General features: G+C 33.5%; 3 protein-coding genes across 3 annotated transcripts; 2 read left to right on the top strand and 1 right to left on the bottom strand.

Moving 5' to 3' along the window:
* The first annotated feature begins 514 nt into the window (after nt 1–514).
* LOC108345558 (probable LRR receptor-like serine/threonine-protein kinase At4g29180) lies at nt 515–6,579 on the top strand. Its single transcript, XM_017584148.2, has 12 exons — nt 515–799; nt 976–2,001; nt 2,192–2,330; nt 2,457–2,528; nt 3,009–3,080; nt 3,169–3,249; nt 3,413–3,555; nt 4,582–4,805; nt 5,001–5,133; nt 5,322–5,384; nt 5,627–5,849; nt 6,015–6,579. Exons 1-12 carry the CDS (start codon nt 718–720, stop codon nt 6,445–6,447), a joined length of 2,691 nt encoding a protein of 896 aa, XP_017439637.1. The 5' UTR covers nt 515–717; the 3' UTR covers nt 6,448–6,579.
* A 529-nt stretch (nt 6,580–7,108) lies between these two features.
* Nucleotides 7,109–8,998, top strand: LOC108345561 (vacuolar protein sorting-associated protein 32 homolog 2). Its single transcript, XM_017584153.2, has 7 exons — nt 7,109–7,238; nt 7,492–7,591; nt 7,671–7,756; nt 7,841–7,932; nt 8,054–8,168; nt 8,516–8,687; nt 8,835–8,998. Exons 1-6 carry the CDS (start codon nt 7,167–7,169, stop codon nt 8,681–8,683), a joined length of 633 nt encoding a protein of 210 aa, XP_017439642.1. The 5' UTR covers nt 7,109–7,166; the 3' UTR covers nt 8,684–8,687; nt 8,835–8,998.
* Nucleotides 8,999–9,834: 836 nt separating this feature from the next.
* LOC108345346 (transcription factor MYB36) lies at nt 9,835–11,700 on the bottom strand. The gene is made up of 3 exons (XM_017583944.2): nt 11,303–11,700; nt 10,809–10,938; nt 9,835–10,717 (listed from the first exon to the last, which is right to left on the bottom strand). Exons 1-3 carry the CDS (start codon nt 11,436–11,438, stop codon nt 10,168–10,170), a joined length of 816 nt encoding a protein of 271 aa, XP_017439433.1. The 5' UTR covers nt 11,439–11,700; the 3' UTR covers nt 9,835–10,167.
* Nucleotides 11,701–13,107: the final 1,407 nt, after the last annotated feature.

Below are 13,107 nucleotides of genomic sequence, written 5' to 3'. Positions count from 1 at the left end.
TTAAAAAAAATATTCTTTGATATATTAATTTAATACTATCTTTTTTTATTTAAAAAAAAATATAAAAATTTATATTTTTATGATAATTTTATTTTTATATTCTATGTTAAATATATGTAAAAATAATATTATTATTATAATCTTATTGAAGCTTCATGGGAACTTTAAATCATCTATATGTTGAAAAATTTAAAAACTTCACGGGAACTTTAAATCACCTATGTGTATTAATTTGTGTTGAATAATTAAAAAAACGTTGCAGAAACGTTAATTATTTCTATTTATTATTTAGAAAAATATTATTTTCACACACCTAACTATTTTAGAAGTGACATTATCTTTATTTATTTTTTACTTTCATCGTTTTTTTAAAATATAAAACTTTATATTTTTATTATCATTTTAACATATCTCAAATTAATATAAAAATGTGTGATGTTATTTTGTGTGCTAAATCACGTTTTGCAAACTCTTTTGGTGATCCTCTTCCATTTGATGAATTTTTAGACTTTTAAATTTCAGTGTCTGGTTTTGTCAAAACCGACAAAAAAGCGTGTCAAAGTTGACATGTTAACATTTGACCCATTGTTTTGTGTTTGTTTTTCCCACCTTGCTGGTTGCCACTCTCCAATGTTTCCATGAAAGTACATGTCTTCAAGGATACGAACAGCCACCAATTTGAAACACCTTTGACAGTGTCTTCTCTCGTTTCCAGCTATGAGAATTTCGATTGGGTTCATACCATTGCTGACACTTTGTGTTGCCCTCTTAGCTTTGGTTCAGGCACAACAACAAATAGGTTAGCGAGTTTTGATGTTTCTTTCTTTTTCTGCAACATTACCGATTGATGCCATCGAACATTTTCTCCAACATTCCTTAGAATTGTACTTATCAGTAGTCCTTGTCTCTTTGATCCTGTTCATCATCATCAAGTTTCGTTTTTTATGTCTTAATATGTCTTTTCTTTCTGTTCAGGCTTCATAAGCATTGATTGCGGTAGTTCGGAAAATTGGTACACAGATGATACAACTCAAATAAAGTACACTGGTGATGGAGGGTATATACAGAGTGGGGTTATTTGGAACATCTCCACTGAATATGCTTACCCAAACAATCCCAATCTGCCATATGTACTCTCAGATCTCAGAAGTTTTCCCAACGGAGAAAGGAACTGTTATAGTATAACAGGTGTGAGAAGTGACAGTTTATATTTGATCAGGGCTTCCTTCTTGTATGGAAACTATGATGGAGAAAACAAGCTTCCAGAGTTTGATCTCTATGTTGATGTCAATTTCTGGTCCACAGTGAAATTCAGAAAGGCCTCGGAGGAAGTTGTACTTGAAATAATCAGTTTGGCACAATCAGATGTGACATATGTTTGCCTTGTGAACAAGGGAGCTGGAATTCCTTTTATCTCAGGATTAGAGTTTAGACCAGTTAATAGTTCTGTTTATAACACTGAGTTTGGGGAATCTGCTTCGCTAACCCTTTTCAAACGATGGGACATTGGGTCAATCAATGGAAGTGGTAGATACAAGGATGATATTTATGATAGAATCTGGTCCCCTTTGAATTCTTCATCCTGGGATTCTGTCAGCACTTCCACAGCAATAAATGTCAACGATGATGGCTTTAGACCACCATTTGAAGTTATTAGTACTGCTGCTAGACCAAAGAATGGCAGTGATACTTTGGAGCTTTCTTGGACCCCAGATGATCCAAGTTTGAAATTTTATGTGTACTTGTACTTTGCTGAAGTGGAGCAGCTTGAGAAAACCCAGTTGAGGAAATTCAATATATCTTGGAATGGATCTCCATTGTTTGATTCCATAGTACCCCGTCACTTGTTTGCAACCACCCTTTCTAATTCGAAATCCTTGGTGGCAAATGAACATCGTATTTCCATACGCAAAACAGAAGATTCAACCCTTCCACCCATTCTTAATGCAGTTGAGATTTATGTAGTGAGGCTAGATTCACTAGCAACATTTCAACAAGATGGTATGATGCGTTTTCTTAGTTCAAAATTTGATGTTCAAAATCAATGCATTACTGCTTAGCCCTATGAGACTTTAACAAGAACAAAATCTGGTGCAACCGCATCAAACAAGCAACAATCATGTCACTTGCACTTGTTTTAGAGTTTGAAATGATTATGCCTTTAAGTGGATTCAATTATATGTGTACACAGTTCATGCTATGGCGGATATAAAGGAAAGCTATAAAATTCAAAGAAATTGGATGGGTGATCCATGTGAGCCAAAGAATCAATCTTGGGAAGGCTTAATATGCAACTATAGCACTTCAGTTCCTCCCAGAATTATATCTCTGTGAGCAATCTATTTCTATCTTTTTCCTTCTTCCATTCTGAATGTCCTATTTGAATAAATCAGTTTTGACTTTTACATTATATATCCTTTTATTCAAGCCAAGAAGTGAGCATTTTCTTTTTCTAGGAATATGAGCTCCAGCAGTTTGAGCGGAGCATTAACTTCTGCCATTTCCAATCTCTCGTCGCTGGAATCTTTGTAAGTACACATGATACAAAACTCTGAGTACGTTTGCCATCACTATGCTTTGACAAATTGTATTCATGAAATCTCTATACAGTAATTTGTACAATAAAGAGTAAGATAGAATGAGAAGACAGAGAAGTGTGTAATAAGATCGTTACTGTCGAGAATCCAAATGTGAGTTGAAGTCCTATGTTGGATAGAAATGAGAAAGTAGAACATTATATAAAGATGATAAACCCACTAACCCATTGCCTTAAGGTTTTGGGTAGAGGATGATGTCAATCTCTTATATGGTTCGACTCAGATGTCATTGGTGTTTGTGTTTTTCCGGTAAATCTCTTCATCGATAGATTCAACCGTGTGACGAAGACAAATTATTTTATGAATAATATAACTCGAATGCCTTTAACCTGTACACAATTTCAGCATTGTAAAGAAGAATGGTTTCTTCATCATATATATAATATGACAGACCTACAATTTTTTATTCAGGGACTTACACAACAATAGCTTAACGGGAGCAGTGCCTGAGTTCTTGGAAGAATTGAAATCCCTTAAATATTTGTAAGTGTTTGGTGTTGGTGGCATGACCTGATATATGCAGTGGCGAATTGGTAACAATGGCTAATGCAAGAAAGATAAACTTTTGTAGGGATCTAAAGTACAATCTATTTTCTGGTTCAGTTCCTGTCACTCTTTTAGAAAGATCAAAGACTGGGTTACTTACATTGAGGTATGCCCTGCTATAGTAGAATAAGATATGTTCGTAAAGCCTGGCTAGTTTCTTTTGTCTTATAAATATCAAGAATCATGGTAGAGAAAGCCAGGACCTACAAATTTTTAGAGGTTTCATCAAACATTTGGTTTCATGTCTCAATGTTTTCATCTTTTTTCAGGGTGGATGATCAAAATCTCGGTGACTCAGGAGGGAGCAATAAAACCGTTAAAATTGTTGTTCCCATAGTTGTATCAGTATCAGTTTTAGTTATATTGGTTGCTTTCATTCTCTTTAGGAAACTCAGAAGAAATGAACGATCAGGTACTTCTTCCTTTATTGATATTAACGGCTTCCATCTGATTGTCAAAACCTGAGAAACAAACATAAAATAAAGTTTAATCATTTTAGTAGTCTCTATGTTCGTTCCTTTTCTATATTTTTTTTCTCAATTAGATTCTTAAAAGTGAAAAATTGAAGCAATTGGGTCTTCTGTCGTTAAATTGGATTAGCGGAGTTAAGTTTAAGGTGAGTGTGAGTTGGAATAATTAGATTACTGTGACATATGTAAAATCTCTTAGGTGGAAAATTTGTAAGTAAAAAATTATGAAATGTCAAATTTTCACCAACTTAGGATTCGTAAAAAAGAAGCAAATTGGAAATGCAATAAATCACGAAAGAGAGAGTGCAGAACCTCCTTATACTACATTTGGACTTCCACTTGGTGCATCACCAGAATCGCTTGACGGAGTAGTTCCCCTGCCACTACCACTTCCAGAATGCCCAAGCAGAGGATTAGCTGCATTATTGAGCTTCACCTTGGTTGGAAACTTTGGAACATACCAGATAGATTGTTATTAGACACATTCATAACCTCAAGCTGAGCCAATCGCGATTTCCAATTTCAATTTTTATCATAAACCCTAAAACAATAATATGAAGAACTCTAATTTCCTGATTCCGAATTTCAATTTTTATCATAAACTCTAAAACAACAATACTAAGAACCTTAATTTCCTTATTCCAAATTTTAATTTTCATTAGAAACCTATTATTTAATTGTTTAATATATCATATTCCACATATCATGTCATTCATTTGCCACATAATTTAATAAAATCAGGTCACAGCGACGCCTCACTCAAATTTTAACTCGTTAACTCAATTTAACAGCAAGGACCCAATTGCATTGATTTTTTAATTTTAGGAACTCAATTAAGACAAAAAAAAAGAGAGGGATCTATTCTAGAAAACTCATTGAGGAGATGGCAAAGAAGGGAATGATTAAACCTAAAATAAATGAGAAAAACAAATTAACCAAACTTTATTCTACTTTTCTTTTGAACAAAGATGAGGAGATCAGTATGCTGAACAAAAGAGGGAAAAATGTAACAACGAAGAACTGGCAATACACGTATTCAGAAGTCTTGGACATCACCAACAACTTTGAAAAGGTCATTGGCAAGGGAGGATTTGGAATTGTGTATAGTGGGCAGATGAAAGATGGCAAAGAAGTTGCAGTTAAGATTCTTTCTCCATCATCATCTCAGGGCCCAAAAGAATTTCAAACTGAGGTAATTAGTACCACATTCTACCAATGGATTATACTACTTAGATTCTAGGGAAATGTTATTCAACATCAGAACCATCCAAAGAAAATAATCATGGCTAAGCTTTTGATGATAGTTCAGCACAAAAATGTGATATCCTTCATCGGATATTTTGATAATGGTAACAAGATGGCACTCATACGTGTACATGGCTTGCAGGCTGAGCTTTTGATGACAGTTCATCACAAAAATTTGGTATCCTTCGTTGGTTATTGTGATGATGATAACAAGATGGCTCTCATATACGAGCACATGATCAATGGCAGCCTGAAAGATTTTCTCTTTCTCTCAGGTACTACTCATACACTGCTCCATATTCAATTTAATTGAAATGCACTGAGAAAAGGAAGGTTATTTATGTTGCAATCTGCTGTAACAATGCATGATCATTAACCTTTATTTGTTTACTGCAATACATATAGCATCACAAAGTAAATAAACAGAGAGAGCATGTTGCAATAAGATATTTCATGATTGCAGATGGAAATTCAGATTGCTTGAGTTGGGAAAGGAGAATACAGATAGCAATCGATGCCGCTGAGGGTCAGTATAACTTCATTTTTGAGGAAGCCAAAAGTGTCTTTCTTCTATACCTTTTACTTTTCAAATCATGTTTCTTGGTTTATATAATCTTGTCAAAGAGCATGTTTTTATAATTTTTCATCCATGACTATGTCACCACGGCGAATAACTTGTTGTCGTGTAACTGCATAATTGGTTTTGTGCAACTACATTCTTTTGGTATTTGTGTTGATGTTTGATGAATGATGCATTTGAATTTGAAGGGTTGGATTACCTACACCATGGTTGCATGCCACCAATAGTACACAGGGATGTAAAGACAGCAAACATTCTTTTAAGTCAAGATTTAGAAGCCAAGATAGCAGACTTTGGTCTCTCCAAGGAGTTTAAGAAAGATAACCAAAAACAACAATCTCATGTGATTGATACTGATGCTACAAATGACAAATCTGCAATAATGGGCACAACAGGGTACCTTGACCCAGAGTAAGTCCTTATCAGTAGATTCATTTTATTGTTCAAATTGAAATTAATTCCTAAAAAAGTACAAAAAAAACATTATAGTATGTTAATACTTAATGTGCAAATATAGTTTTACTGTATCATCATGGACTTGCTACTATGTCCTAACTACATTGTGCATTTATTCAGGTACTACAAATTAGGGGGTTTGAATGAGAAAAGTGACATCTATAGCTTTGGAGTTGTTCTGCTTGAATTAATCACAGGTCGCCCTGCAATATTTAAAGGCAACACAATAATGCACATACTTGAGTGGATAAGACCTGAGCTTGAAAGAGGAGAATTGAATAAAATTTTAGATCCAAGGCTGCAAGGAAAATTTGGTGCAAATTCTGGGTGGAGAGCTTTAGGAATAGCTATGCAATGCTCTGCATCAACCTCCATTCAGAGACCTACAATGAGTGTTGTCATAGCAGAGTTAAAACAGTGTTTGACAATGGAATCTCCTAGTAACACTGAAACATTTGTGTCCCCTCCAAAACAAATCTACACTGAATTCTACAGTTCATCAGAAGCACAGTCTTATGATAGTGAATCTTTCACCTATCCTTTTCCAAGATAGCAGTATACATGGAACCATCAGGATTCGTTAATTAAATTGTACATTTTTGTGAAACCGTAAGATGAAAGGCACACTGTTACTGCAACAAACGGCACTCTTCTGCAGTATTTGATGAAAAATTATTTATATTTATTTGGTGTTGTTCAGCTTGTCTGCACTTTTTCCCTGTTCTAATACTTGGATAACCTCAATAGGCAGTGATCAATTTATTTCAACCGAATTTTTTTTATTAATTAATTGATAACAGAACCTGGAAAGTGACATAGCAGTTGTCCTTTTGAATATTATATCTTTTTCCTATTTTCATTTAATATAGTACTCTCGACCCACTTAAATTCATATCAATAATAAAGTTATCACAAAATAAAAATACCATATATAAGTTTCTAACTAGCACGCAATGGTAAATTTTATAATTTTATAAGCATTTATGAAGTTATACTTTTTTTATATATACATACATACATACTATTTATAGGCATTTTCTATATGTGTTTCAACCAAAATTATTTATATAATTTTAACAGATTTGTTTAATATATGAAACATATAAAAATATTCTATATGCAATGACATATATTAAATGAACTAATCAGTTATTATTATCAACACAGTTGTATCAGCTGTGAAAATATTAGGTTACGTAGGAACGTAGATACCCATCATCACCACACTACTAACGTCGAAGACCAAAAAACAACCACAGTACTAGGTTAATCATGTTCAGCAACTTCTTTAACAAACGTAAACAACAACGCGATCCTATTGCCGTCTTAGAAAACTTAAACAAGGTACACCGATCACTGTTTCTTCTTTATTTGTTATCTATGTTATCTTATGCTGTGTGTATATAATATCATTACATCATCGTATATAGCATTGCTCTTTTTTGCTCTTAATTCTGCTCCTCGTGCTAGTGTTTTGTAGTTCAAATTTATATTTACATGTTTCTGCATTCCATCGTGTAACGATATATAGACATGGTCAAAATTTGAGTGAGAAAGGAGTCTTCGATTTCAATGTTTTGTTCTTATGATCATGCAGACACTTGAACTGCTTGAGAAAAAGGAGGATGTGCTTCTTAAGAAAGTGAATGCAGAAAAGGAAAAGGCTATCGAATTCATTAGAAGAAAGAACAAAAGGGGTATTGGGGTTCTGATTAATCTCCTTCTATATATGTGTGTGTGTGCGAAATGTGTGATTTGAACTTTTGCTTGATGCAGCGGCAGCGCAATGTGTGAAGAGGAAGAAGTTATATGAACAACAAATAGAGCAGCTGGGAAATTTCCAGTTGCGTATTCACGACCAGGTGGGTGTGAAATCATAAGATGATTTAGGTTATATATGTCTTGAGCCTTTTGTGTATCTTATGCTGTTTGTTTTTGTGTTACAGATGATAATGTTGGAAGGTGCTACAGCCACCGCGGAAACAGTAGCAGCATTAAGAACTGGAGCAGATGCCATGAAGATTGTGCAAAAAGCAACGTGGGTAGTGAAGTTTATGTTTTAGTTCTTTTATGATAACTGAAGCAGATGCGTTATCATGTTTATTCAAGTAGTTACTTTGATCTATGATATTGTTGAGTAGAAAAATCTTCAATTTCAGGAATATTGATGATGTTGACAAGACTATGGATGAGATCAGTCGACAGACTGATAACATGAGAATGATTCAGGAAGCCGTGTCCTCTCCCATTGGTGCAGCTTCTTGTTTTGATGAGGTCACCTTCCTCAAATCAAATGGCAATTTTCATGATCTTAGCAATCTGTTGACACATACTTTTAGAGATTAATTTCTTATCATAAATTGAAACTTGAATATTGTTATCTTGTACACGTAGAATACCTAATAATTATCGGAAGTTTCACGTTAACTAGAGATAAAATCAATTTATAATATATAAGTGAGTGTAACCTCATTTTATAAGTCGGTTTTATGAGGTTGAGATAGACTGTTTATCTTGGACACATTGAAATACTCTTATAAGCTCTTGGAACATCCATTAATAACTACTGTCATAGAACACAGTGCATTTATGTGGATCATTCTGAGTTATTTTGGTTTCAGGACGAATTGGAAGCAGAACTTGAAGAACTAGAGGCTGATGAGTTGGAAGAACAGCTTCTTCAGTCAGGAACTACAGTCCCTGCAGTCTCAGTGCAGCCTACTCGCCCTGTAATGTCCACTTCAGAAGTAGATGAATTGACAGCTTTGCAGGCTGAGATGGCACTTTGACCAGGTCCATTTGTATCCTAAAACACTTTTCATTTGTGTAGTGAATCTGTTACCTATGCATTGGCATGTGTGATGTATCATAATTTGAAATGAATTGCTTAAACCTTGGAGAAAAGTATGAGAAATTGAGAATCTTGTTCTTATTTTGCAGACATTTTTGTGCTTGATGACTACTTGCTTCAATATCTCAAGAGTTCTTCTGTCTGAAATTGATGAACAGAGCAGACCTTAGTTTCTATTTCTATTTTCTGGTTATCTATTAGTTTAGCACAATGGTTAACACTTTTGTTCTTACGTGCATATTCTATAGCACGCTCATTTACCAACTAAAGAATATATTCATACACAAAAGTCAAGTACTCATATCTGCATGTGGTTTTGAACATGGAATCCCTCCCTCATGACACAAAATGTTCTATTTTTTTGAAAACATTGATTTCTAATTTTTCAATTTTCTTAAAGATTAAATTGTTAATTTAAACTTTGACAACTTACAAAAACCTGCATTTATAGTTAAAAAAATGATATTTTGATATAGATTTTTTAACAACATTTTAATATAATACACTTCACTTTTTTACTAGTTCATTATTTATTTGCTTTTAAGTGTTCTAAATTCAATAAAATAATGACATGTATACTATTTTAAAATATTGAAAAAAAATCTGTTATCATCTATTATTCTAAAACTAATGAAAATATAAATATGCCAACTTAAAAGAAATTTGTATAAAAAGATGCAAAATTTTAATCTTCACTTTGTTTTAGAGTTCAATAACTGAGTATAAATTGTTAATTTAAAATTCAGACTCCAATCTTACCTTCTTAATGAAGAGTGGACGAATCAAAGAAAATGGGAAAAAAGATTATTAAAAAATAAAATTCTTGCTCATTTTTATTTTATTTTCCCTTTTTATATACTAGTTCATCCACTCATAAAAATTTAGGTATGGTTGAATATTTTCTTGTTTATTTTCTTTTAGTTTTGGGTTGAAAATGAATTTTAACCCAAAAGTGTGAAACATGGATGAAACTTTGCTATTTTCCACATGCATGGACAGGAAAAACACACACACACATTATATATAAGTATGTACATGTATATGTAGTTGTTATTGTCAGATAGAACCCCTTTTGCCTGTTATGGAAATTTCTTAAGGACCAACGCTAGTTTCATGAACACTTTAGAAACCAACAAATTTTGGTGACCACGTGCGATCACTGTTTTTGAACTCAGTCTCTCTCTCTTATTGGACAAATTTTATACTATAAAAAGCATACCATATGTGAGATTCTTCTAACATGGAAAAAGACATGCACTACATCTTTTGACTAATATCTATATATTTCTAATACTACCACAATTCAAAACACTTCAGAAGCTCACACAATTCCACATACAACAACTACTTTGCCCAGATTTGAGCTATTTCATTTGTCACCACTACTATCATTCCATTCCACAATTTCCCTTTTTCTTTCTTTCAAGCTTTTGATGAGTAGAACGAGTCTTGGTTAGCCACACATGACGAAGCAATGTGATCAGAAGATGCTGACCCATGATTCATCAGCAGATCATCAAGCACAAAAGCAAGTAAATTTGGATCATTTTCCTCTGCATAGTCATAGCCAAACCATTGTATATCTTCATTCTGCTGTGCTAATGAAGCTGCATTGAAAGTTGGCAATGAAATTTCATTAGAGGGTGGTGCACTATAATTAAATGATACTAATTCCTGAGGCATTGGAAGAGGAACTGAAATTGGTGTTTGTTCCAGATTCAGATTATTGTAGGAGTCAAACCAAGCTGAGTTCAGTTTCTGATTCAAGACAAAGGCATCAACTTGAGGTTGAATAGTAGATGAGAATTGGTCAGAAGAAGTAGCACCGCTGACAGTGCCATTGTTGTAGCTTGTGGCAACAGTACTACTACCAGTGTTTCCTGCTAGAAACTTTTTCTTTAGCTTGGTGTTCCAGTGATTTTTGACATCATTGTCTGTTCTTCCGGGAAGTTGAGCTGCTATGAGGGACCACCTGAAGCCAAATTCACACATATAATAATGCATATATATCATGCAACTTAACTTTATGGTAACGTTCATATAATAAAAAAACAAGAACTTGCCTGCTTCCAATATTGCCATAAAGGGTGCAGATAATTTTGTCTTCCTCTTCAGTGAAACCTCCAAGCTTTATATGAGGCCTGAGATAGTTCAGCCATCTCAGACGACAGCTCTTTCCACAACGTTTAAGCCCTAAAACCACAACATTATAAAAAAAAATTTATTAAGAAATAGATTTTAAATTTAACTATATACAGTAGTCATTTAGAGACATAAAGAATGCATTCTAACTCATTCGTAAGTCTGATAAATCATGACTTGAAAATTTTCCAACACTAAACAGGAATCTTACCAAAATGAAATTGTCTTATTTTTAGTTGATTTTTTAGTTGATGTAAGATCTTCCGTCAGAATAAATCTTATAATTTGAGTTTGAGTCTTAATGTTCACTTATAAACACCATACATTATAGTGTAATCAAGGCAAAATTCTTAATGTAAATGACTGAATGAAGAGATAACACAGACAGACAGTGATGATTGATGAAAAAAGAAACCTGCTTTCTTGGGGAGAGCTATCCAATTTCCAGCAGTTCCATGTTTCTCAAGGTAGTTTCTGAGGGTGACATCTTCATCAGGAGACCATGGCCCTTTTTTCACGATAGATTTGTCACAGCAAGGAGCCCTTCCCATGGCCTACTTGGCCACTGATGAACTGAGTATACCACCAGGATTGATCAATGGCAGAGAGAAAAAAAGATGGAGAGAAAGTGAATGTATTTGGCTTAGAGAAGATGTCAAAAGAGAGCACAAAAGATGTGGTTATAAGAACACAGTGTGATGGATTGCAACTTTTGAATGCTTGACTTTGTCTCACTTGCCTCTTTTCTTTGTTTCCATTTTGGTTAGCTTATACCTGCCCCTCTCCTTACTTTCAATCCCTGTGCCTAGTGTGTTTCTGTGGAAGAATGGTAAAAGCTGATGAAAGAAACAATCAATAATGAGGCTATTCAAAATGTAATGAATTAACATATTTGTTCATCCATGAATTAACCTCATGTAATGGTACAAAATATAGTGAGGGGAAGACAGACCTTTAATAGAAGAGTTAAGCAGACAGTGACAAATATTCATTCACAGGAGCAACTATATTGTCCTGCATATGTGTGATCTCTTTGATTTATAGCATAAGAATAGGTTCCTCTAACTCTTTTCACCTTAAGTTTATTTATTTATTTATAGTTAAATATGTTTTTGTTAAGAAACTATAATGCTACTTATTTTTTTATTTATGGTTTAAACTTTGATTTTGTTAGGTATTCATCTTTATAAAATATGTGACAAAGAGTGAATCATACTGATCTTTTAAGACTTTAATAGGAGAACAACTTGTATAATGCATCAATTTGATTTGTCATTTGTCATATCAAAAGACATTTAATGTTAGTTCAACAAAATGAATCCATTTATTTATTTATTAAATATAGAGACTTAAATAGTGTAGGAAGTAAACCTGGGGATGCAAAAAGAAAACCCCATTACATTTTCATGTTTGTAGCCCAATAAAAAAATATTACATGGCAAAAGTTCAGGGCCCAGATAGAATCGGGTTCTTGGTTGGCCCCTCAAAAACCGAACATGTTTTTTCAGTCTCTCTGTATGTGAATATGTGAAAGCAGTTTTAGAAGCAATATTTGCATATTCCCTTGTTCTTTTGAGCGGATTTGAGGAGATTTGAGAGGATTTGAAGATAAATTTTTTTATCATTTATTTGAGTGAATTTGAAAATAAAATTTATGAGAATTAGTATAGAATTGTATTGACGTGACAAATTAAAAAAATTTATTTTCAAATTCATTCTCATTTACCTCCAAATTCACTCAAATAAACGATAAAAAATTTATCTTCAAATTCTCTCAAATCTCCTCAAATCCACTCAAAAGAACAAGACTTTAGTGTTGAAAGTCCTACATCTACCAGAAATAAAACTAATTCATAGTTTATAAGTGGATACAAATCTCACCTTATAACTCACTTTTAACAGGATATCATATATGTATTTGTAATAATAACACACAATACATGAAAGTGTTTTGAGTTTCATTATTGTATGGTGGTATTAGTCAATTCCATCAGCATCTTATCCCCAAAATGGCACAACCTTTTTCATCTTGTCTGTTGTTTAATAATTCATGGTATTAGTAACATTATTATATTCCAAACAAACCTGTTGCCACACAACCAACAGTTTTCCCTCTACTCAGGATGCTCTACCAAACTTTCACTTTGGAGACTATGTATACACTCTCTAGACAGCGACCTCCTTCTTTACATTTATTCTTAGAACAAAAAATCTTTATTC

This window comes from Vigna angularis, chromosome 8 (genome assembly GCF_016808095.1).
Source record: "Vigna angularis cultivar LongXiaoDou No.4 chromosome 8, ASM1680809v1, whole genome shotgun sequence".
NCBI lineage: Eukaryota > Viridiplantae > Streptophyta > Magnoliopsida > Fabales > Fabaceae > Vigna > Vigna angularis.
The sequence above is the reverse complement of the archived record's forward strand: the minus strand, read 5'-3'. Positions and strand labels throughout refer to the sequence as shown.